The sequence below is a fragment of the Somniosus microcephalus genome, chromosome 29 (assembly GCF_052327205.1).
Source record: "Somniosus microcephalus isolate GS21.2 chromosome 29, FLI_Smic_1.0, whole genome shotgun sequence".
NCBI classification, from domain to species: Eukaryota; Metazoa; Chordata; class Chondrichthyes; order Squaliformes; family Somniosidae; genus Somniosus; species Somniosus microcephalus.
The window spans coordinates 8,495,233-8,521,301 of NC_141015.1; the positions used below are offsets into that span (position 1 = coordinate 8,495,233).

At 51.4% G+C, this 26,069-nt stretch overlaps 1 protein-coding gene across 2 annotated transcripts in view; it reads right to left on the reverse strand.

Moving 5' to 3' along the window:
- Positions 1-25,986, reverse strand: part of LOC147098454 (leucine-rich repeat-containing protein 20-like) — a 46,879-nt gene extending 20,893 nt beyond the window's left edge. Inside the window, exons 1-2 of one of the 2 annotated variants that reach the window (XM_085970136.1) lie at positions 25,943-25,986; positions 2,815-2,923 (exon numbers count right to left, since the gene is read on the reverse strand). In XM_085970136.1, coding sequence (XP_085826262.1) covers positions 2,815-2,884 — 70 coding nt within the window. In that variant the 5' untranslated portion in view covers positions 2,885-2,923; positions 25,943-25,986. Of the gene's footprint in view, positions 1-2,814; positions 2,924-9,641; positions 9,749-25,942 lie in introns of those variants that run through there. The other variant, XM_085970135.1, reaches the window with a different exon arrangement.
- Between the last annotated feature and the right edge of the window lie 83 nt (positions 25,987-26,069).

The following is a 26,069-nucleotide window of genomic DNA, read 5'->3' on the forward strand; positions in this document are numbered from 1 at the left end:
ACTGTACCCCAGTGTTATAGTGACAGACCTGTACCCACCAGTACTGTATCCCAGTGTTATACAGTGACAGACCTGTACCCATCAGTACTGTACCCCAGTGTTATACAGTGACAGACCTGTCCCCACCAGTACTGTACCCCAGTGTTATACAGTGACAGACCTGTACCCACCAGTACTGTGCCCCAGTGTTATACAGTGACAGACCTGTACCCACCAGTACTGTGCCCCAGTGTTATACAGTGACAGGCCTGTGCCCACCAGTACTGTACCCCAGTGTTATACAGTGGCAGACCTGTACCCACCAGTACTGTACCCCAGTGTTATACAGTGACAGACCTGTACCCACCAGTACTGTACCCCAGTGTTATACAGTGACAGACCTGTACCCACCAGTACTGTACCCCGTGTTATACAGGGACAGACCTGTACCCACCAGTACTGTACCCAGTGTTATACAGTGACAGACCTGTACCCACCAGTACTGTACCCAGTGTTATACAGTGACAGATCTGTACCCACCAGTACTGTACCCCAGTGTTATACAGTGACAGACCTATACCCACCAGTACTGTACCTATGTTATACAGTGACAGACCTGTACCCACCAGTACTGTACCCCAGTGTTATACAGTGACAGACCTATACCCACCAGTACTGTACCCATGTTATACAGTGACAGACCTGTACCCACCAGTACTGTACCTGTGTTATACAGTGACAGACCTGTACCCCCTAGTACTGTACCCGTGTTATACAGTGACAGATCTGTACCCACCAGTACTGTATCCCTGTGTTATACAGTGACAAACCTGTACCCACCAATACTATACCCCAGTGTTATACAGTGACAGATCTGTACCCACCAGTACTATACCCCAGTGTTATACAGTGACAGACCTGTACCCCCTAGTACTGTACCCCAGTGTTATACAGTGACAGATCTGTACCCACCAGTACGGTACCACAGTGTTATACAGTGACAGACCTGTACCCATCAGTACTGTACCCCAGTGTTATACAGTGACAGACCTGTACCCATCAGTACTGTACCCCAGTGTTATACAGTGACAGACCTGTACCCATCAGTACTGTACCCCAGTGTTATACAGTGACAGACCTGTACCCATCAGTACTGTACCCCAGTGTTATACAGTGACAGACCTGTACCCACCAGTACTGTACCCCAGTGTTATACAGTGACAGACCTGTACCCACCAGTACTGTACCCAGTGTTATAGTGACAGACCTGTACCCATCAGTACTGTACCCATGTTATACCGTGACAGACCTGTACCCCCTAGTACTGTACCCCAGTGTTATACAGTGACAGATCTGTACCCACCAGTACTTTATCCCTGTGTTATACAGTGACAGACCTGTACCCACCAATACTATACCCCAGTGTTATACAGTGACAGATCTGTACCCACCAGTACTATACCCCAGTGTTATACAGTGACAGACCTGTACCCCCTAGTACTGTACCCCAGTGTTATACAGTGACAGATCTGTACCCACCATTGCTATACCCCAGTGTTATACAGGGACAGACCTGTACCCACCAGTACGGTACCACAGTGTTATACAGTGACAGACCTGTACCCATCAGTACTGTACCTCAGTGTTATACAGTGACAGACCTGTACCCATCAGTACTGTACCCCAGTGTTATACAGTGACAGACCTGTACCCACCAGTACTGTACCCCAGTGTTATACAGTGACAGACCTGTACCCACCAGTACTGTACCCCAGTGTTATACAGTGACAGACCTGTACCCACCAGTACTGTACCCAGTGTTATACAGTGACAGACCTGTACCCACCAGTACTGTACCCCAGTATTACACAGGGACAGACCTGTACCCACCAGTACTGTACCCCAGTGTTACACAAACTAAGTTACCGTAATGTGTGGAATTTTAATGACAGACCTGTACCCCCTAGTACTGTACCCCAGTGTTATACAGTGACAGACCTGTACCCCCTAGTACTATACCCCAGTGTTATACAGTGACAGACCTGTACCCATCAGTACTGTACCCCAGTGTTATACAGTGACAGACCTGTACCCACCAGTACTTTACCCCAGTGTTATACAGTGACAGACCAGTACCCACCAGTACTGTACCCCAGCATTACACAGGGACAGACCTGTACCCACCAGTATGTACCCCAGTATTACACAGGGACAGACCTGTACCCACCAGTACTGTACCCCAGTGTTACACAAACTAAGTTACCGTAATGTGTGGAATTTTAATGGTAAATTCCAACTTCAACTGTTGCTGCAATAGTTCATATTCTCACCTCCGAAAGAACAAAATCGTCACAGGAATAAGGCTTTATTTTTTGATCGGACATTTTACACTTAAATACGAAAAGATTCACCGTTAATTGCACGTCAGGCGACAGCAGGGTCCCTCACTGCCCACTGTGGCTGGCACCAGACGGCACATTACTATAACAGGGTGGGATCTTCCATGAAGATTTCCCGCTCCCCCTCCTTGCCGCACCCTCTGTGGAATCTTCCTCTCTGTGGCTGAGACTGATTCCTGGCCCTATGATCTCCCACTCTGTGGCACCACCCGGAGCTCGGCACTCTCCAGATCCTGCCGTTCGCCAGGTATTCGCCACAAAACTTAACCCTTCCATTCTGAGAATGAACAAGTTGTAAAATGGAAACGGATTTTAAACCCTGGATCCCGAACAGAATGTGAGCATCCAGCCCCAGCTGCCGCTCCCTGAAAGCCCCCATTCCCCAGTGTGCCTGGGCCTCGAGTGTGTCTGTCGCCTCTACCTCAGGGGAGCTTACCCAATGAGTTGCTGCCTTCCTCCACGGCCTCGTTGACTATCCGAGCGACTCTTGCTGCATCTTTCGCCATTATCTCAACACACCAAGATCAGAGGGGCATCCAGCAAAACTGAAACACACAATCAGATCCTTTAGCAAACCAGAAACCTTTTGGTGAATTCCTGTGTCGAGCATGGTTTGAGTGCTGAGGAATCCAGCTCGTCCCCGTGTTTGCCACCCTGTGTTAGCAACAAGCACTGACCTACAGTTAGATACCGTGTCTGGTTTCTTCTGTCCCAACATTTTAAGAGGATTTAAAACTACCCTCTCTCTTGCTGGGGTCCCGTTCCACCTTACTTGTCATGTGAGGCCCCACACGGGGAGTGTTTATACTGGGGAAGGGACATGCATTCCAGAGGAGCCTCATCTTGTGTTCACTTGATCATATCCGGGAGGCAGCTCTGGATGGTGACCAGGATCCTGACTGAATTTCCCCTCCCTAAGCCCAGGAACACAAAGGCTGGCCGTACGGTCTCAGATCAGCGAAGTCAGCATAACCCAGGGTTAAGATCATTACTGATGAGAAAGGGCATTCAGACCATCTCAGTTCACACAGTCTAAAGGACCCTAATGTCCCTCCAGGGCAGCTTCCAATTGTTATTAACTGACTGCAGGATTTCCACCTTCCCTGCTCATCTGGTACAGGGAGACTATCCTTTATCCGAGCTTCTGAAAACCGAAAACCTCTTAAAAACCGAAAGTTTTTTCGTTCAGCGTAAGTTGTACGCACGACATGACCAGAGTGGCACATGACTTACGCTGAGCAGGGCAGAGGGTCACAGAGTTCCCTCCTGGGTAGGCGATTGCAGGCCGAGCCGGGCAGTGTGAAGGAGGTACCGGGAGAGTGAACCCAACAATACAGCGGCCCGTCCGATATTCTTTTCTCCCCCCCCCCCAACCCGACCCGACCCCCCGACCCGACCCACGGCCCGTCCGATATTCTTTTCTCCCCCCCCCCCACCCGACCTGACCCCCGACCCGACCCACGGCCCGTCCGATATTCTTTCTCCCCCCCGACCCACCCCACCCACCCCCCCCACCCCCCGACCCCCACCCCCACCCGACCTGAACCACGGCCCGTCCAATATTTTTTTCTCCCCCCCCACCCGACCCCCGACCTGATTTGCGGGCTAGCTTAGTAGGAGTCAGCCGATATCCGGCTTTCCAGAGAAGCAGGAAGGGGAATGAGACACGGAACAGCCGCAAGACGTAGCCTGAACTTTTAAAATTTATATTAAATACAAATTTCCCAGTCTTATAATAATACCTTCTGAAATCCGAAAAATTCCGAAAACCGAAACTCAGCTGGTCCCAAGGCTTTCGGATAAGGGATAGTGTACCTGGTACTGCATGTTTTAGTGTTGATTACAGGTCAGTCACTCTGGGGTCTCATAACCCCATCCTTCGCTGTGTCGTTTCCTATGACAGGCAGAGCTTACAATGGGCTGTCTGGTTTGACTCTCCATTCCACGGCCTCCTGAGATGCCGAGTGGAGAAATGAGGTGCCTCCCGCAGCAGATCTCAGTGGGCAGGTCGATGTGATGTGTTCCATGGTCTGGGACTCGTGGCCACAGTCGCACTTCGGATCGTCCCTCCTCTCCCACTCGTGGAGCCGGTGGCCGCACCGTCCGTGCCCCGTGCGGATTGGGTTGAGCGCCGCCCACTGTCTCCGAGGGAGGTCGAAGCCAGGGACCTCTGCTGTTGGGTCAGTGATGAGGTCTCGGTTCTTTATGTTGCAGGCGCCCCACGAGTCCGTCCATCTGGATAGTGGGGCGATACCAGCTGGGTGAATATTGGCTGCTGCTTCCCAGAATGGCCGGCGCGATTTTAAGCGCTTCCGTGGTGGGTTTTTCAAGTCTTTGTGAGTGGGAAGGTCGATGTTGCTCGTGATATTTTCCATCTCACGGAGCACGGTGGCGTCGCGGAGAATGGCAGGCAGGGCGATGTGGGACAGCACCGGGAGCCACTCAGTGGAGTGGACTTGAGTGTCCCTGACACCGTCCTCATGGCGGTGTTTAGCTGCATGTCCACGATCTTTGTGTGGTGCTATTCCAGCACCATTCATGGAGTTCGTGTCTGCTCCATTTTTCTTTCCTAGGGTCAATACTTTACACCTGCCTGTACTAAATTTCATCTGCTATTGTTCTGCCCACTTATATATTTTCCCCAACTCATTCTGTAATTTTGGAGCTGCCAATCTCTGATTTCACAGTTTGATATCATCTGCAAGTTTGACCGGTTTGATTGGGTTTCTACATTTGCCATTGATATAAATGAGAAACAGCAGTGTCCCCAGCACTGAGCCCTGGGGCAGCGCACTCAGCACTTCCCCAACTCCTCCAACAGGTCCTTGTTGGTTTCGACCCTTCAGCCAAGTTCTTATCCATTCCCACACAGATCCCCACAGCTTTGAGCTCAACTAATAGCCTTTCATTTGAACTTTGCCCAAGCCTTTTGGAAGTCTGAGGAACGCACATTGTTGGGCTTCCTACAGTCCACTTGGGTTGTCCCACCGACACCTGGGAATCCCTGGCCCAAGACCGCACGAAGTGGAGGAGAAGCATCCGGGAAGGCGCCGAACACCTCGAGTCTCTTCGCCGGGAGTAAGCACAAGCAGCGTAAGGAGCACAAGGAGCGCACGTCAACCCAAAGACCCCACCCACCCGCCCCTTCAACCACCGTCTGCCCCACCTGTGACAGAGGCTGTAGGTCCCGCATTGGACTGATCAGTCACCTGAGAACTCATTTTATAGTGTGGAAGCAAGTCATCCTCGGTTCCGAGAAACTGCCTAAGGAGAAGACGACTTGGATTGTCACTTCCTCAGAGAATGTGGTACAGCAGGATCTCTGGATTGAGCTCGACTGCTGTTCACAGGTTATTACTGTGTACGGTGCCAGCCATGGCTCGGTTGGTAGCACCTTCACTCCCACTCCGAGGACTTGAACACAAAATCTAGGCTGAGGGAGCGCTGCACTGTCAGAGGGGCAGTATTGAGGGAGCACTGCACTGTCGGAGGGGCAGTACTGAGGGAGCGCCGCACTGTCGGAGGGTCAGTACTGAGGGAGCACTGCACTGTCGGAGGGGCAGTGCTGAGGGAGCGCTGCACTGTCGGAGGGTCAGTACTGAGGGAGCACTGCACTGTCGGAGGGGCAGTGCTGAGGGAGCGCTGCACTGTCGGAGGGGCAGTGCTGAGGGAGCGCTGCACTGTCAGAGGGGCAGTGCTGAGGGAGCGCTGCACTGTCGGAGGGGCAGTGCTGAGGGAGCACTGCACTGTTAGAGGGGCAGTGCTGAGGGAGCGCTGCACTGTCAGAGGGGCAGTGCTGAGGGAGCGCTGCACTGTCGGAGGGTCAGTACTGAGGGAGCGCCGCACTGTCGGAGGGGCAGTACTGAGGGAGCGCTGCACTGTCGGAGGGGCAGTGCTGAGGGAGCGCTGCACTGTCGGAGGGGCAGTGCTGAGGGAGCGCTGCACTGTCGGAGGGGCAGTGCTGAGGGAGCGCTGCACTGTCGGAGGGGCAGTACTGAGGGAGTGCTGCACTGTCAGAGGGGCAGTGATGAGGGAGCGCTGCACTGTCGGAGGGGCAGTACTGAGGGAGCACTGCACTGTCGGAGGGGCAGTATTAAGGGAGCACTGCACTGTCGGAGGGGCAGTGCTGATGGAGTGCTGCGCTGTTGGAGGGGCAGTATTGAGGGAGCACTGCACTGTCGGAGGGGCAGTGCTGAGGGAGCGCTGCATTGTCGGAGGGGCAGTGCTGAGGGAGCGCTGCACTGTCAGAGGGGCAGTGCTGAGGGAGCGCTGCACTGTCGGAGGGGCAGTGCTGAGGGAGCGCCGCACTGTCGGAGGGGCAGTACTGAGGGAGCGCTGCACTGTCGGAGAGGCAGTACTGTAATTTTGGAGCTGCCAATCTCTGATTTCACAGTTTGATATCATCTGCAAGTTTGACCGGTTTGATTGGGTTTCTACATTTGCCATTGATATAAATGAGAAACAGCAGTGTCCCCAGCACTGAGCCCTGGGGCAGCGCACTCAGCACTTCCCCAACTCCTCCAACAGGTCCTTGTTGGTTTCGACCCTTCAGCCAAGTTCTTATCCATTCCCACACAGATCCCCACAGCTTTGAGCTCAACTAATAGCCTTTCATTTGAACTTTGCCCAAGCCTTTTGGAAGTCTGAGGAACGCACATTGTTGGGCTTCCTACAGTCCACTTGGGTTGTCCCACCGACACCTGGGAATCCCTGGCCCAAGACCGCACGAAGTGGAGGAGAAGCATCCGGGAAGGCGCCGAACACCTCGAGTCTCTTCGCCGGGAGTAAGCACAAGCAGCGTAAGGAGCACAAGGAGCGCACGTCAACCCAAAGACCCCACCCACCCACCCCTTCAACCACCGTCTGCCCCACCTGTGACAGAGGCTGTAGGTCCCGCATTGGACTGATCAGTCACCTGAGAACTCATTTTATAGTGTGGAAGCAAGTCATCCTCGGTTCCGAGAAACTGCCTAAGGAGAAGACGACTTGGATTGTCACTTCCTCAGAGAATGTGGTACAGCAGGATCTCTGGATTGAGCTCGACTGCTGTTCACAGGTTATTACTGTGTACGGTGCCAGCCATGGCTCGGTTGGTAGCACCTTCACTCCCACTCCGAGGACTTGAACACAAAATCTAGGCTGAGGGAGCGCTGCACTGTCAGAGGGGCAGTATTGAGGGAGCACTGCACTGTCGGAGGGGCAGTACTGAGGGAGCGCCGCACTGTCGGAGGGTCAGTACTGAGGGAGCACTGCACTGTCGGAGGGGCAGTGCTGAGGGAGCGCTGCACTGTCGGAGGGTCAGTACTGAGGGAGCACTGCACTGTCGGAGGGGCAGTGCTGAGGGAGCGCTGCACTGTCGGAGGGGCAGTGCTGAGGGAGCGCTGCACTGTCAGAGGGGCAGTGCTGAGGGAGCGCTGCACTGTCGGAGGGGCAGTGCTGAGGGAGCACTGCACTGTTAGAGGGGCAGTGCTGAGGGAGCGCTGCACTGTCAGAGGGGCAGTGCTGAGGGAGCGCTGCACTGTCGGAGGGTCAGTACTGAGGGAGCGCCGCACTGTCGGAGGGGCAGTACTGAGGGAGCGCTGCACTGTCGGAGGGGCAGTGCTGAGGGAGCGCTGCACTGTCGGAGGGGCAGTGCTGAGGGAGCGCTGCACTGTCGGAGGGGCAGTGCTGAGGGAGCGCTGCACTGTCGGAGGGGCAGTACTGAGGGAGTGCTGCACTGTCAGAGGGGCAGTGATGAGGGAGCGCTGCACTGTCGGAGGGGCAGTACTGAGGGAGCACTGCACTGTCGGAGGGGCAGTATTAAGGGAGCACTGCACTGTCGGAGGGGCAGTGCTGATGGAGTGCTGCGCTGTTGGAGGGGCAGTATTGAGGGAGCACTGCACTGTCGGAGGGGCAGTGCTGAGGGAGCGCTGCATTGTCGGAGGGGCAGTGCTGAGGGAGCGCTGCACTGTCAGAGGGGCAGTGCTGAGGGAGCGCTGCACTGTCGGAGGGGCAGTGCTGAGGGAGCGCCGCACTGTCGGAGGGGCAGTACTGAGGGAGCGCTGCACTGTCGGAGAGGCAGTACTGAGGGAGCGCCGCACTGTCGGAGGGGCAGTGCTGATGGAGTGCTGCGCTGTCGGAGGGTCAGTACTGAGGGAGCGCTGCACTGTCGGAGGGGCAGTGCTGAGCGAGCGCTGCACTGTCGGACAGGCAGTGCTGAGGGAGTGCTGCACTGTCAGAGGGGCAGCACTGAGGGAGCGCTGCACAGTCGGAGGGGCAGTGCTGAGCGAGCGCTGCACTGTCGGACAGGCAGTGCTGAGGGAGTGCTACACTGTCGGAGGGGCAGCACTGAGGGAGCGCTGCACTGTTGGAGGGGCAGCACTGAGGGAGCGCTGCACTGTTGGAGGGGCAGTACTGAGGGAGTGCTGCACTGTCAGAGGGGCAGCACTGAGGGAGCGGTGCACTGTAGGAGGGGCAGTGCTGAGGGAGCGCTGCACTGTCGGAGGGGCAGTGCTGAGGGAGCGCTGCACTGTCGGAGGGGCAGTACTGAGGGAGCGCTGCACTGTTGGAGGGGCAGTACTGAGGGAGCGCTGCACTGTCAGAGGGGCAGTACTGAGGGAGTGCTACACTGTCGGAGGGGCAGTGCAGAGGGAGCGCTGCACTGTCAGAGGGGCAGTGCTGAGGGAGTGCTGCACTGTCGGAGGGGCAGTGCAGAGGGAGCGCTGCACTGTTGGAGGGGCAGTGCTGAGGGAGCACCGCACTGTAGGAGGGGCAGTGCTGAGGGAGCGCTGCACTGTCGGAGGGGCAGTACTGAGGGAGTGCTGCACTGTCGGAGGTGCTGTCTTTCGGATGAGACATTAAACTGAGGCCCCGTCTGCTCTCTCAGGTAAACGTAAAAGATCCCACGGCCACTATTTCGAAAAAGAGCAGGTGAGTTCGCCCCGGTGTCCTGGCAAATATTTATCCCTCAACCAACATAACAAAAACAGATTATCTGGTCATTATCACATTGCTGTTTGTGGGAGCTTGCTGTGTACAAATTGGCTGCTGCGTTTCCTACATTACAACAGTGACTCCACTTCAAAAAGTGCTTCATGGCTGTAAAGCGCTTTGGGACGTTCTGAGTTTGTGAAAGGCGCTATAGAAATGCAAGTCTGTCTTCCTTTTCTTTGAAAAAGTGCTCTCTCTCTGAGCTCCACTTCCCCATTGCCGCAGAATCGATATAAAGCACCTCAAGAGGGGTTTAATGGTATTAGTGGAGAATCTGTTCAATTCCGTACTTACCGGTTGGAAGTCTAAGTGAAATTAAGGATAGGATTCTGACAACAGGGAAACACGAACTGCAACTGAGCTCCTGCATCAAAACTATGTGAGTCACACGGCTGATGTCTCTGCTGGCAACACAAACATTACAGACCAAAGCTGCTGAACCAGTCAATCCAGCTTTCATGTGGGCTCACTTCACCGAAAGGCATGCACAGAACAAAAGTGACCCAGGCTCCCGCAGCGACTGCAAAATCCCCTTTCCATTGTTGGCTGTTATGTGTGTAACAATGACGTTTGTATCTGCCCAGTTGCATTTCACAGCCCCGCCACACAGGGTCAGGGGCAGAGGCTGCCGGGCCGGGCCGGGCAGGGCAGGGCAGGGCAGCAGTGGGGGGTGGGGGGCTCACAGCCTGAAAGTGACCACGGGCAGTTTGTGTCCTGCTATCCTGGCCTTCCAGCCCCACAAGGCTGCTTGACCCTGCCCCTGTTCCAAATATGGCCAGATCCCAGCAACCCCCAGTTCTGCTTCTCCAAAGCTGCGATGACCCCTCCCAGGCCAGCTGGATGTTATACCACCCTTCCCCAGCATTCCCCTGCGCCGCCAAATCCCCGGACCCCCTCTCTCAATCACACATCGCATTCCCAGTGCTTCCTAGTCTCAGCAAAGCTCTCAATGCTCCCAGATCTGAAGAGGTCCCTCCCAGTATTCCCAGAACCCCTCCATGGTGTTCCGAGAACCACAGGATCCTCCCCGCAGTGCCCCCGGATCCGGAGACTCCATCAAATTACTACAGACTCTGGGCTGCCCTCACTGCTGATCTTAGTTGTCTGACTCACTGGGAGCAATGCCAGGGGGCAGCTGCTCGTAGTAAGAAGGCAGTCGGGTTTCTACCCTCGCCCTTTCACCCTCCAGAGGCTGGTGGTGCCGAGCTCCTCCGATCCACCTGCTTTACTTTCCCTCACACTGCCTCTCCTTCCCACAGCTCTCTGACACCGTTCACAGCAATGGCCTCTTCGCCCCACTCCTGGCTCACAATCGGGCTAACCCGACCGGGGACCTCCTGCCCCCACCTGCCTCCATAGGGCTCAGCCATCTGGCTTCCTGCTGCCCACCCATACCCGCTGCCAGACCCACTCAGTGTGGCATCAGCACCGCCTTACGTCTCTCTCTTTCCCCCATCACTCTCACTCTCCCCCAATCTCTCTCTCTCTCCCCATCTCTCTCTCCACCGCTGTCTCTCTCTCTCTCCCCAGGTCTCTCTCACCCCCCAGACTCTCTCACGCCCCCAGTCACTCTCACTCCTCCAGTCTCCCTCTCTCCCCCGTCTCTCTCTCTCTCTCCCCCCCAGTCTGTCTCTCACTCCCCCTATCTCTCTCTCTCCCCCGTCTCTCTCTCCCCTAGTCTCGCTCTCTCTCTTTCTCTCCCAGTTCTCTCTCCCTTTCCCCATTCTCTCTCCCCCCCGTCTCTCTCTCTCTCCCCAGTCTCTTTCTTTCTCTCTCCCCCCAGTCTCTCTCTCTCTCCCCCAGTCTCTCTCTCCCCCCAGTCTCCCTCCCGCAGTCTCTCTTTTTCTCTCTCCCAGTCTCTCTCTCTCCCCATTCTCTCTCTCCTCCCGATTCTCTCTCTTCCCCATTCTCTCTCTCTCCCCCCAGTCTCTCTCTCTCTCTCTCCCAGTCTCTCTCTCTCCCACAGTCTCTCTCTCTCTCTCTCCCCCAGTCTCTCTCTCTCTCTCTCCCAGTCTCTCTCTCCCCCAGTCTCTCTCTCTCTCTCTCTCCCCATCACTCTCTCTCCCCCAGTCTCTCTCTCTCTCGCTCTCTCCCCCAGTCTCTCTCTATCCCCCATCTCTCTCCCAGTCTCTCTCGTCTCTCTCTCTCTCCCCCTCTCCCAGTCTCTCTCCCCGTCTCTCTCTCTCCCCTAGTCTCTCTCTCTCCCCCATCTCTCTCTCTCCCCGTCTCTCTCCCTCCCTCCCCAGTCTCCCTCTCTCCCCCAGTGTCCCCCAGTCTCTCTTTCTCCCTCCCGCAGTCTCTCTCTCTCTTACTCGCCCAGTTCTCTCTCCCTCTCCCCATTCTCTCTCTCCCTCTCCCAGTCTCTCGCTCTCTCCCCAGTCTCTTTCTCTCTCTCTCCCCAGTCTCTCTCTCTCCCTCTCCCAGTCTCTCTCTCTCCCCAGTCTCTTTCTTTCTCTCTCCCCCAGTCTCTCTCCCCCAATCTCTCTCTCTCTCCCCCAGTCTCTCTCTCTCTCCCTCAGTCTCTCTCTCTCCCCCAGTCTCTCTCGCCCCCAGTCTCTCTCTCCCCCCGTCTCTCTCCCCCCCGCTCTCTCCCTCTCCCCCAGTCTCTCTCTCTCTCTCCCCATCTCTTTCTTTCTCTCTCTCCCAGTCTCTCTCGCTCTCCCCAGTCTCTCTCGCTCTCCCCCAGTCTCGCGCTCTCACTCTCTCCCCCCCAGTCTCTCACTCTCTCTCCCCCCAGTCTCTCTCTCTCCCCAGTCTCTCTCTTTCTCTCTCCCAGTCTCTCTCTCCCAGTCAATTCAATTCAATTCAATTCAAATCGCTTTATTGGCATGACAAGGTACATCTTATGTTGCCAAAGCATCGAAAAACATTTATGGTTGAACACATAAACGCGGATCTACCCAGTGTATAAACAGATATATCCCTGAGTGTATAAATATACATTCATATAATTTGTATATACTCTTTTCTTAGATTTAATGGTTGTCCCTCTGTTTATGGCAAGCTGTAACATAGTGTGCCGCTAAGGTTACACAATTTCTCTGTTCCCCTAGTAGGTATGGGAGTTTTTGGTCGTCATTCAAATTTCTGAATTCAGGGCATATTTTTGTGAATTTTGGGTAGAAATTCTCCCTGATGCCCTGATATTTTCCACAAGCTGTGAGGAAGTGCATCTCTGTCTCCACCACTCCCTGACTGCAGTGAGAGCATATCCTGTCCTCTCTTGGCAGCCGGGTCTGCCTGTGTCTGCCTTTTTCGATGGCCTGGCTATGTTCACTAAGTCTGTACATTGTCAAGGTTTTTCTCAGTTTGCTATCCTTTACCATGGTCGGGTATTCAGCCATGGTGTATTGTCTGTTTAGGGCCAAGTAGCAATTGAGTTTGTTTTGGGTTTTTGTTGTTTCTGCCCAATATGACAGATATTTTTCCTTTTGCTTAGTGACAATTGTGTTGGGTCGAATTCTCTGTGCTACGATGTCACTGTCCTGGGGCTGGTTATTGTTAGTAGTGTTAGTAGTTACTTCACTGAGTCCCAGGACTAGTTGACTGAGGGTATTCTTCTTTATGGTCCTCTCTTGGCATTTCAGGGCTTCGTAATGATAGCAGTGGGGGTTGCTCATTTTTAGGTGTTTCCAAAATTTGGTGGCTCTTTTTTGGATAGTAATTATTAATGGATATTGGCCTAGTTCTGCCCTGCATGCATTGTTTACGGTTTTCCTTTGAGTCCGGAGGATATTTTTACAGAATTCTGCATGTAGGATCTCAATTGGGTGTTTGTCCCATTTTGCAAATTCTTATTGTGTTAGCGGTCCCCACACCTCACTGCCATAGAGTGCAATTGGTTCAATTACTGATTTAAAAATTTTGTGCCAAATGCTAATTGGGATTTCTATTTGGATTGATTTTTTAATGGCATAGAAAGCCCTTCTTGCTTTCTCTTTCAGTTCATTCACAGCCAGATGAAAATTTCCCGTAGAACTGATTTTTAAGCCCAAGTATGTGTAGTTAGTGGTTTGTTCAATTTTAGTTGTTCCTAGTGTGAAATTTATTCTGGGTCCCTGATGTCTGGATCTCTGCTGGAACACAAGGACTTTGGTTTTTTGGGGTTTATTGTCAGGGCCCAGGTCTGACCAAACGAATCTAGCAGATCCAGGTTCTGCTGTAGACCCTCCTTAGTTGGTGACAGCAGAACCAGGTCGTCTGCATAGAGAAGGAATTTGACCTTGGATTCATATAGGGTGAGGCCGGGTGCTGTAGATTGTTCAAGTAGTTTTGCCAATTCATTTATGTAAATATTAAAGAGTGTCGGTGAGATGGGCGAGCCCTGCGTCACACCATGCCCCTGTGGGAAGTATTTTGTTTGTTTGTCTCCAATTTTAACTGCACATTTATTGTTTGTATACATTGATTTAATAACATCATATGTTTTTCCCCCTACACCACTTTCAATAAGTTTCAAGAATAGACCGTCGTGCCAGATGGAATCGAAAGCCTTCTGGAAATCTATAAAGCAGGCAAAAATGTTGCTTTTGTTTTGATGAACATGTTTGTCAATTAGGGTCTGTAGGGTGAAGATATGATCTGATGTTCTATAGTTTGGTAGGAATCCAATTTGGCTTTTACTCAAGACATTGTGCTCCTCAAGGAAGTTTATAAGTCTTTTGTTTATGATATTACAGAATACCTTCCCCAGGTTACTGTTTACACAGATGCCTCGATAGTTATTTGGGTCAACTTTGTCTCCACTTTTGTATATGGGCGTTATGAGTCCTTTGTTCCAGATATCAGGGAAGTAACCGACACTCAGAACCAAGTTGAAGAGTTTTAGGATAGTCAATTTCATTTTATCGTCCGTGTGTTTAATCATCTCGCTTAGGATGCCATCTGCACCGCAAGCTTTTCCTGGTCGCAGGTCCTTGAGTTTTTCAAATAGCTCTTTTTCAGTTATTATGGGGTCTAGCGGGTTTTGGTTATCTTTTATGGCCAATTCGAGCTTTTCCAGTTTTTTGCATATTTGGTATTGCTCTGGGCTTAGTGTGTTTTTCTGGTATAATTTTTCAAAATGGTTTTCCCATGTGTCTCCGTTTTGAATGGCCAATTCGTCGTGTTGTTTTTTGTGTAATGTATTCCAGTTGTCCCAGAAACAATTGGAATCAATGGATTCCTCAATGGAGCTGAGTGCATTCTTAATATACTGCTCTTTCTTGGTTCTGAGTGTGTTTTTGTATTGTGTTAGTGCCTGACAATAAGTAAGGTGTAATTCCTCGTTTTCTGGCTGTCTGTGTTTTGGTTTGATATTTTTCTGAGTTTTTTCCTCAAGTTCTGGCAATCTGAGTCAAACCATTTTTCGTAGTTTTTTGTTTTGGGTTTATTCTTGCGAACTTTCAAGTTTGACATTGATGCCAAATTATCAAAAATATTATTTAGGTTATTCACTGCCCGGTTTACGCCTTCTTTATTGTGCGTGTATGTATTTTCCAGAAAGGTGTCCAACAGAGCTTGAGTTGATTGATTGCTAATTGCTTTCTGGTATTTTTCCGTGCTGTCTTTGGCCCATCTGTAGGATTTTTTAATGTTGTACAGCTTACTGGGTTGTGTTTCTGTGTTGGTTGTTTCTGTTCTTTTAAGATATGCAGTAATTTGACTGTGATCTGACAGTGTTGTTTGTGGTTTGACTGTGAATGCTCTGAAAGAGGATGGGTCCAGATCCGTAATCATATAGTCTACGGTGCTGAAGCCAAGAGGTGAGCAATAGGTGGATCTTCCTAGGTAGTCTCCCATGAACCTACCATTGACAATGTACAGACCCAGGCTTCGACAGAGCTGCAGGAGCTGTTTTCCGTTAGCATTTGTTTGTTTGTCGCAGTTATGCCTGTGTGGATGGAAAGTGTGGTAAACCACTGTCATACCTGTCTGTGTCTGTATGTGTATTCCACTAGGTACAGGTCTGGACATGCCTCGGCTGACTCCTCCCACTATTCCAGGTATATAAGTGACTACCTCCCAGTCCCTTAGTATTCTGGACGGGTCGACCACTCGAGACTAGACCTTCATTCTTTAGTTAATAAAAGCCTGGTTGTTACTCGCTCAACTTCAGTCTTTTGAGTAATTGATGGCGCATCAGAAAGGGAGATCAAAGTGGTTATTCCCAAATATGTAATTATTCCCCATATTATTGGTGAAGTCTGGTTCTTCGCCAGTTCTTGAGTTGAGGTCACCACAGATCAACACATTTCGTGGGGCCTGGAATTGGATAAGCTCCCTCTCTATGTTGGAGAAGGTGTCCTCTTTGAAGTACGGGGATTCTGTCGGGGGGATATAGAGTGTGCAAATGAAAACATCTTGCATGCTAGAGATGATGCCCCTCTTAATTTTGAGCCATAAGTGGTTTTCGCCCTTTTTTATAAATTTAATGTAATTCCTAAGCTCTGTTTTAAGCCAAATCAGTATGCCTCCAGATTCTCTGCCCTGGGTTACTCCTGGCAGTTTATTGGAGGAGACCACCAGCTCTGTGTACCCATGGGGACAGCCAGTTTGCCATTCTCCTCTACACCAGGTTTCCTGTAAAAAGATAATATCCAGATCTTTAATTTCATCTAGGAACTCTGGGGTCCCACTCTTCATGCCACGCACAGAAGAGCATAGACCTTGGATATTCCAGGTTGAGATATATAAGGATTTCATGCTCAAATTGATCTTTTACTGTGATGGGTTAAAATATGATAAATAGTGATATGTGTTTGTCGTGTCTAAATGAGGAAAAAAGAACATTTCAATTGTCTATAAATGCTGAGGATAATTGGTTACAACTCTTTCTAACAACTAGTCCTTATTTTTTCTGATCCATAAGGCGGGAGTAGATGCTGCTGATCGTCTGCATTATGTCTCTTAATGGATTGTCTCTGCCTGTGGTATTGCGTACGCCCCGAGCACCTCTCCCTCTGCCTGGCTGGGGGTGGTCCTGTTCCCCTGTAGGGCAGGAGTGGTGCAGGTCCGACATTGTTGTTGTGCGTGGGGATCCTCTCTGTGGTGGTGGTCTCTGTAGTAGTCCTGGTCTGTATCCCGTTGGTCTTTGGTGGTCGGCGGGGGGGGGTCCTCTTGGAGTCTGGGTGTGGACCCGGTTAAAAGCGACGTCCTTCAGGGCCTTCGCAAAGACCGACATTCGCTTCCTGTGGATATGGACGTGGTCGTGAAGACATTCCACATCGAGGGTGGGGTGTTGGGCCAGGTGCACGTTATGTTTTAATTCACAGTCTCTTGCTATGCTTGCATTTATCTCATGGATTGTTTTGTTGTTGAAGTCTCTTCTCGGCAATAGTGTGGAAACAATGATTCTAGTGTTTGGGAAGGTGTCGCTTGCCTTCTCAATCACTGATCTGAGCGATGTTGCTACCCTTTTCTGCTGGGCCCTTAGGTCATTTGTGCCAGTGTGTATTATTATGTGTTGGGGGGAGCCTAATTGGGTTTTGGTCAGCCATTCTAGGGCTCTGTCTGTTGTTGGGCACCAGATCTTTTCTACTTTACGTCTAGGGAAGAACTTTTTCTCCCAGAGGAATTTCCCATTTGAGTCTATGAGTATTACGATGTCAGCCTTGTTGGTGTTTACTGGCTGGTGGCTTTCGTCTGGACTCACAGGTTGTGTGTTTGTGTCGTGTCTGGTGGGGTGGTCATGTCTGGTGTGTGCGTTCCTCTTGTGAGCGGCTCGGCTGTGGTTCCAAAGTGGTGGGGGCAGACTGGGCTTCAGTGTGCTGGTCGGTCTGTGTGGCTCCCCCTGTATTGTGGGTCTGCTGCTGTTGTTCAGTGTGAGAGTGCAGCTGCTCAGTCGGGCTCTGTACTGTCTTATCTCTAGCCTCTGGCTGCTGGGCTAATGCCGCTATCTCTCCCCTGTGGCTCTTTGTCTTTCTGCAGCTCTTTCACCTGCTTCCCAAGTAAGTTCAGCTCTCTCCTGTGTCTCTCCCTCTCTTGTTTTTGTTCCTGTTTTATTGCTGAAATGCTGTTTTCTTGGTCGGTTTTCAGTTTAAGGACCTCCTCTGTAAGTTTAACCAGCTGTGTCTCCAGCTGGTTAAATTTCTCCTTTAGTTGTACCGGGCTGTGGGACCTCAGGGTGTGTGCCTGGTCGGAGCTGGAGGGCTCACTCACTTCCTGGCTAGGCTGCTTTTCTCTTGGTGAGCTGGAGGTGGAAGGGGGAGAGTGTGTGGCTTTCTCCCTGGTATTTCCACTGGGGCTGGTCAAATGTACCATGGGGTTGTGGGGCCCCAGGGTGTGTGCCTGGTCAGAACTGTGTGGCTTGCTCACCTCCTGGCCAGGTTGATTTACTCCTGGTGAGCTGTAAGTGGTGGGGGGAGTGTGTGTGGCTTTTTCCCTGGTAGTTACCCTGGAGCTGGTCCTTCCCTTATCAATTATTTCTCTCAGTTTCTAGAAGGCCGTTTCAAAGTCTTTGAGGTTGCCTTGCACCATTATTGTACCGTTTCTGTACATGTTGACCGTCGTGGTTTCACTATCAGGGTCCCCTGATATCCTTATTTTCAGTTTGGACCCATTAGCGGTTTTTTCCTGCTTAACCCTGGGATAGTGTATGTTTATTGCTTTGACCCAAGCCGCTGACTGATCTCTCTCTCCCCCGTCTCTCTCTCTCCCTCTCCCCAGTCTCTCTCTCTCACACCCCCAGTCTCTCTCACTCCTCCAGTCTCTCTCTCTCTCCCCCCCAGTCTCTCTCTCTCTCCCCCAGTCTCTCTCTCACTCCCAGTCTCTCTCTCTCCCCCGTCTCTCTCTCCTTCTCTCCCAGTCTCTCTCTCTCCCCATCTCTTTCTCTCTCCCCCAATCTCTCTCTCTCCTTCCGTCTCTCTCTCTCTCCCCCCAGTCTCTTTCTCTCCCCGTCTCTCTCTCTCCCCATCTCTCTCTCTCTCCCCCAGTCTCTCTCTCTCCCCCCAGTCTCTGTCTCTCCCCCCAGTCTCTCTCTCTCCCCATCTCTCTCTTTTCCCCATCTCTCTCTCTCCCTCTCTCCCAGTCTCTCTCCCCGTCTCTCTCTCTCTCCCCTAGTCCCTCTCTCTCTCCCCCAGTTTCTCTTTCTCCCTCCCGCAGTCTCTCTCTCTCTCTTACTCTCCCAGTTCTCTCTCCCCCCCAGTCTCTCTCCCCCAGTCTCTTTCTTTCTCTCTCCCCAGTCTCTCTCTCCCCGTCTATCTCCCACCATCTCTCTCCCCCGTCTCTCTCTCTCACTCTCTCCCCAGTCTCTCTCTCTCTCCACAGTCTCTTTCTCTCTCTCCCCAGTCTCTTTCTTTCTCTCTCTCTCCCCCAGTCTCTCACTCTCTCTCCCCTGTCTCTCACTCTCTCTCCAGTCTCTCTCTCCCCAGTCTCTCTCTCTCCCCAGTCTCTCTCTCTCCCCAGTCTCTCTCTCTCTCTCTCCCCAGTCTTTCTCTCTCCCAGTCTCTCTCTCCCCCATTCTCTCTCTCTATCCCCCACTCCCAGTCTCTCTCAGTCTCTCTCTCTTCCCCGTCTCTCTCTCTCTCCCCACTCTCTCTCTCCACCAGTCTCGCTCTCTCTCTCTCTCTCCCCGTCTCTCTCTCTATCCCTCACTCCCAGTCTCTCTCTCTCCCAGTCTCCCTCTCTCTGTCTCTCTCTCTCTCCCAGTCTCTCTCTCTCTTCCCCGTCTCTCTCTCTCCCCACTCTCTCTCTCCCCTAGTCTCTCTCTCTCCCCGTCTCTTTCTCTCCCTCAGTCTCTCTCTCTCTCTCTCCCCGTCTCTCTCTCCCTCCCTCCCCAGTCACTCTCTCTCTCCCCCCCAGTGTCCCCCAGTCTCTCTTTCTCCCTCCCGCAGTCTCTCTCTCTCTCTCTTACTCTCCCAGTTCTCTCTCCCTCTCCCCATTCTCTCTCTCTCTCCCCCAGTCTCTCTCCCTCTGTCTCTCTCTCCCCCCCAGTCTCTCTCTCTCTCCCCCAGTCTCTCTCTCTCCAACCCAGTCTCTCTCTCTCTCCCCCAGTCTCTCTCTCTCTCCCCCAGTCTCTCTCTCTCTCCCACCCAGTCTCTCTCTCTCTCTCCCACCCAGTCTCTCTCTCTCTCCCCCAGTCACTCTCTCTCTCCCCCAGTCTCTCTCTCTCTCCCCCAGTCTCTCTCTCTCCCCCAGTCTCTCTCTCTCTCTCCTCCAGTCTCTCTCTCTCCCCCCACACTCTCTCTCCCCCCCAGTCTCTCTCTCCCCCCAGTCTCCCTCTCCCCCAGTGTCTCCCTCCCGCAGTCTCTCTCCCTCTTTCTCTCTCCCAGTCTCTCTCTCTCTCCCCGTCTCTCTCTCTCTCCCCCAGTCTCTCTCTCTCCCCCAGTCTCTCTCTCTCATCTCTCTCTTTCCCCCATCTCTCTCTCTCCCCAGTCTCTCTCTCCCCATCTCTCTCCCCCATCTCTCTCTCCCCCAGTCTCTCACTCTCTCCCCAGTCTCTCTCTCCCCAGTCTCTCTCTCTCCCCAGTCTCTCTCTCTCCCCAGTCTCTCTCTCTCCCCAGTCTCTCGCTCCCTCCCCAGTCTCTCTCTCTCTCCCCAGTCTCTCTCTCTCTCCCCAGTCTCTCTCTCTCTGTCCCCAGTCTCTCTCTCTCTTCCCTGTCTCTCTCTCTCCCCACTCTCTCTCCCCTAGTCTCTCTCTCTCTCCCCGTCTCTCTCTCTCCCCCAGTCTCTCTCTCTCTCCCCGTCTCTTTCTCTCCCTCAGTCTCGCTCTCTCTCTCTCTCTCCCTGTCTCTCTCTCCCAGTCTCTCTCTCTCCCCCATCTGTCTCTCTCCCCAGTCTCTTTCTTTCTCTCTCCCCCAGTCTCTCTCTCTCTCCCCCAGTCTCTCTCGCTCTTCCCAGTCTCTCTCGCTCTCCCACCAGCCTCTCTCCCCCGTCTCTCACTCTCTCCCCAGTCTCTCTCTCTCTCCCCAGTCTCTCTCTCTCTCTCCCCCGTCTCTCTCTCTCTCTCCCCCCAGTCTCTCTCTCTTCCCCACTCCCAGTCTCTCTCTCCCAGTCTCTCTCTCTCCCCCAGTCTCTCTCTCTCTCTCCCCGTCTCTCTCTCTCCCAGTCTCTCTCTCTCTCCGTCTCTCTCTCTCCCCCAGTCTCTCTTCCCCCAGTCTCTCTCTCTCTCTCTGTCTCTCTCTCTCTCCCCCACTCTCTCTCTCTATCTCCCCCCAGTCTCTTTCTCTTTCCCCAGTCTCTCTCTCTCTCTCCCCCACTCCCAGTCTCTCTCTCTCCCAGTCTCTCTCTCTCTCCCCCATCTCTCTCTCTCCCCCAGTCTCTCTTCCCCCAGTCTCTCTCTCTCTCTCTGTTTCTCTCTCTCTCTCCCCCGTCTCTCTCTCTCCCCCAGTCTCTCTTCCCCAGTCTCTCTCTCTCTCTCTGTCTCTCAGTTCAGTTCAGTTCAGTTCACTTCAAATGCTTTATTGGCATGAAAGTTTACAGAGAACCATATTGCCAAAGCTTACATAGCAAAAAGGTACAGTTTTCCAACATTCTGTAGGTGTCAATCGATTTGACATTTGTTGGGTACATACAATATTACTTTTAAACAATATTAATTTTAAACAGTCTTTGTACTTCATTTGGTACGTTCAATATTAATTTTAAACAGTCTTACTTTTAAACAGTCCTCAGGTTGTGACATGTTGTTACATATTTGGCCCCTAGGTATGGTCTGTCTCCTTCTCCTAGGACTAATCTCAATTTTGACAGGTCATCCAATTCCTTGAAATCTGGGGTTGTTTGGCTTAGCTTGTTGAATAATATGTTTCTTGATGTGTTGAATTTTTCGCATTTTAGGAGGAAATGCATCTCTGTTTCAACCTCGCCGGCCAGACATTGATCGCATATTCTATTCTCTCTAGGCTGCCAGGATTTCTTGTATCTGCCTTTTTCAATTTCCAGTTGGTGGTCGCTTAGTCTGTACCTGGTGAGGGTCTGTCTCTGTTTTGTGTCTCTGATGGTCGTGAGGTAGTCTGCCAGTTTATATTCTCTTTTTAGGGCCCGGTAACATTCTAATCTGCTTTGGCTTTCGGTTATTTTGTTCCAATGTTCCAGGTAGGTTTCTTTGCATTTTTTAATGATTTGGTTCACTCGGATTGGTGTTTGGACGGCTGTGTTGGTCTGGGGCTGGTCAGGGTCCGGCTGAGTACTTAGTTTCAGTAGCAGCTGACTCAGGGGACTTTTTTCTGGGTTTAGCTCTTGGGTCTGAAAGGCTTTGAAATGAAGGGTGTCTGGGGAGCTAGATTTGAGGTGATTTAGGAAGTTTAGTGCTCGTTTTTGGATGTTTATTATCAGTGGGTATCTGCCTAGTTCGGCTCTGCATGCATTTGTTGGCGTTTTTCTTTGGGTGCGAAGGATGCTTCGGCAGAATTCTGCATGTAGGGCTTCTATTGTGTGTTTTTCCCATTTAGTGTAGCTTTGGTGATTTAGCGGGCCCCATACTTCACTACCGTACAGTGCAATGGGCAGGATTATGCTGTCAAATATTTTGAGCCAGATTTTGATTGGGATTTGGATGTTGTAGAATTTTCTTTTTATTGCATATAGGGCTCTTCGTGCTTTTTCTTTTAGTGCATTCCCTGCTATGCTGAAGCTCCCTGATGCTGTAATAGTTAGACCAAGGTAGGTGTAGCTCATAGTGTGTCCTATAGTGGTATCACTGAGGGTAAACTGGTATTTGTTTTCCTGACATCTGGGCCTTTTTTGAAAAATCATGATGTTGGTTTTCTTTAGATTTACTGTTAGAGCCCAATTTTGGCAGTATTTGTCGAGTAGGTCTAGTTGTTGCTGTAATCCCTGTTCTGTGGGAGACAGCAGAACCAGGTCGTCCGCATAGAACAGGGATTTCACTTCTCCATCCAGGAGACGGAGACCTGGTGACTCGCTTTGCTCCAGCATGTCTGCTAATTCATTTATGTATATGTTGAACAGGGTCGGGCTCAAATTGCAGCCCTGCCGGACGCCTCTTCTCTGGGTGAAGAAATCGGTGCGTTTGTCTCCAATTTTGACCCCGCATTTGTTTTTCAGATACATTGATTTAATAAGGTCATAGACTTTGCCCCCTATTCCACACTGAAGAAGTTTATAATAGAGCCCTTCGTGCCATATAGAGTCAAAGGCTTTCTTGAAGTCGATGAAACAGGCGAATATTTTCCCATTTTTTGTTTGGTGTATATGTTTTTCAATGAGGGTGTGAAGGGTATAGATATGGTCGGCGGTGCGGTGTTTTGGAAGAAAGCCTATTTGGTTTTTTCTGAGGATATTATGTTTGTTAAGAAAATCAAGTAATCTACTATTTAGAATACTGCAGAATAACTTCCCTAGACAACTGTTGACACAGATGCCGCGGTAGTTATTTGGGTCTGATTTGTTTCCACTTTTATATATGGGGGAGATTAGTCCTTGGCACCAGATATCGGGAAAACAGCCTGAGCGTAATATGATGTTGAATAATTTGAGTACCGCACCCTGCATCTCCATATTGCTGAACTTGAGCATTTCATTTTTGATGTTGTCTGGGCCACAGGCTTTCTTTAGGTGGAGAGATTTTGTTTTTGTGGCCAGTTCTTTCCATGTGATTGGGGAGTCTAGAGGGTTTTGGTTGTCTTTAATTGTTGCTTCTAATGTGTGGAGTTTTTCTGTGACCTGATGTTGACTTGGGTTTGTTTCGTTTATTGGGATGTCTCTCTCTCCCCCACTCTCTCTCTCTATCTCCCCCCAGTCTCTTTCTCTTTCCCCAGTCTCTCTCTCTCCCTCTCCCCCAGTCTCTCTCTCTCCCTCTCCCCCAGTCTCTCTCTCTCCCTCTCCCCAGTCTCTCTCTCTCCCTCTCCCCCAGTCTCCCTCTCTCTACACCCCCAGTCTCTCTCTACCCCGTCACTCTCTCTACTCCGTCTCTCTCTCTACCCCCAGTGTCTCTCTCTACCCCCATTCTCTCTCTCTCTCTCCCCCAGTCTCTCTCCCCACTCTCTCTCTCCCCAGTCTCTCTCTCTCCCTCTCCCCCAGTCTCCCTCTCTCTACACCCCCAGTCTCTCTCTCTCTACCCCCGTCACTCTCTCTACCCCAGTGTCTCTCTCTACACCCCCAGTCTCTCTCTCTCCCCCGTCACTCTCTACTCCGTCTCTCTCTCTACCCCAGTGTCTCTCTCTACCCCCCATTCTCTCTCTCTCTGTCCCTCACACTTTGTCCTTTCCCTATAGTCTCTCTTTCCCTGACACAGTCTCTCTCTCTCCCTCTCCCCCAGTCTCTCTCTCTACCCCGGTGTCTCTCTCTACCCCCCATTCTCTCTCTCTCTCTCTCTGTCCCTCACACTTTGTCCTTTCCCTATAGTCTCTCTTTCCCTGACACAGTCTCTCTCTCTCCCTCTCCCCCAGTCTCTCTCTCTACCCCGGTGTCTCTCTCTACCCCCCATTCTCTCTCTCTCTCTCTCTGTCCCTCACACTTTGTCCTTTCCCTATAGTCTCTCTCTCCCTCTCCCCAGTCTCTCTCTCTCCCTCTCCCCCAGTCTCTCTCTCTACCCTGGTGTCTCTCTCTACCCCCCATTCTCTCTCTCTCTCTCTCTGTCCCTCACACTTTGTCCTTTCCCTGTAGTCTCTCTTTCCCTGACACAGTCTCTCTTTCCCTGACACAGTCTCTCTCTCTACCCCGGTGTCTCTCTCTACCCCCCATTCTCTCTCTCTCTCTCTCTGTCCCTCACACTTTGTCCTTTCCCTATAGTCTCTCTTTCCCTGACACAGTCTCTCTTTCCCTGACACAGTCTCTCTCTCTACCCCGGTGTCTCTCTCTACCCCCCATTCTCTCTCTCTCTCTCTCTGTCCCTCACACTTTGTCCTTTCCCTGTAGTCTCTCTTTCCCTGACACAGTCTCTCTTTCCCTGACACAGTCTCTCTCTCTACCCCGGTGTCTCTCTCTACCCCCCATTCTCTCTCTCTCTCTCTCTCTCCCTCACACTTTGTCCTTTCCCTGTCGTCTCTCTTTCCCTGACACAGTCTCTCTCTCTCCCTCTCCCCCAGTCTCTCTCTCTACCCCGGTGTCTCTCTCTACCCCCCATTCTCTCTCTCTCTCTCTCTGTCCCTCACACTTTGTCCTTTCCCTGTAGTCTCTCTTTCCCTGACACAGTCTCTCTTTCCCTGACACAGTCTTTGCTGTAGTTACAAAAATAAACAACCCTTGAAAATAATGACATGTTTTTTTCTGTCAAATTTATCTCAAATGTAATGTTGAAAAGCTCCTGCTTTAAATTGTTTTGATGTCTTTAAGAAATAAAGCACGAATTCCCAGCTGAGACCGGTCGCTCACCTGTAAAATCCATCTGCTGAAGACTGCGGGGAAAGGCAAATCCCAACGGTCTAACTTGCGGCCGTGTCTGGGGAGCAAACACCTCCACCTTACGCTCACCTGCTCTCGCACTCTGCCGCTGGTTGCAGAATATTGCACTCCCCTTTGCACTTGTGTACTTCACGCTAAGCGGGTGTTAGCCCGCTGCAGGTACAGTGTGCCCTGTGTCAGTACACAGCTCCCTACTCCCCTCCCATGGTTACCACTTCTCTGGGCCATGGCTCCTCCACATCTTACTCATTCAGATGCAGTGGCAAAATTTGTGAACAGATTTTGTGACAAAATCATGTTGCCAATCCAACAACAACTACTTGCATTTACTCAGCACCTTTAACTAATTAAACATCCCAAGGTGCTTCACCGCAGTGTTATCAAACAAAATTTAACAGCGATTTCACTCTGATTTCTTCTATCTCTTCGAGACACCCAATATGGTCAAACCTGTTCTCATTCCTTGACTTTTCCGCACCAACTCACTGGTGTGAAGAATGGACATCGGATGTTTCTACAAATCAACACATCAACTCTGACCCAACAAAGCGTCAATCTGGTCACATCGTAATGGAGCCATTTTAGAACTGTTCCGGGAGAGTGCGCCTGTAATCTTCCCCCATGCGGCCTTCGCAATGATGACAAATGTCCCTGTGGACAAATGTGAACCATGTCCCTCATCACTGAATCGTGCCCGCTAACGAAACACTGTGGGGCCTACTCACTGACGACAGCAGGGTTTATACACAGAGTCTGATGCGCTAAATAAATTGTACAGAGACTCGAACCGATACATGTTGTGAGGTTTTTTTCCAGAGCATTCACATAGACTCATGCTGAGGGTTGTAGTTACTAAGGGGAGGCTTTAATCCAACTCTGAGAGATAGCTGTCAGCTGTGGCTCGGTGGGTAGCGCTCTCGCCTCTGAGTCAGAAGGTTGCAGTATCAAGTCCCACTCCAGAGACTTGAACCCAAACTCCATCCAGGCTGACACTCCAGTGCAGCGCTGAGGGAGTGCTGCACTGTCAGAGGTGCCGTTAAAGGGAGTCTGCTCTCGGGTGGATGTAAAAGATCCCAGGGCACTATTTCGAAGAAGAGCAAGGGAGTTATCCCGATGGCCTGGCAAATATTTATCCCTCAACTTTTATCTGATCATTGTCACATGCTGTTTGTGGGAGCTTGCTGTGCGCAAATTGTCTGCTGCGTTTCCTACATTACAACAAGTGACTACACTTCAAAAAGTACTTCACTGGCTGGGACATCCTGAGATCATGAAAGGCGCGACAAAAATACAAGGTTTTCTTCCTTTACCTCTAGCAAACTCCACGGATTGAGAACACAGCACTGAGCCACTGAGCCAGTGTGAGCTGCGCCTTCTCCGACACATTGTATCGCAGCCCGAGCGCCCGACACATTGTAACCCGGCCCCGGACAACAC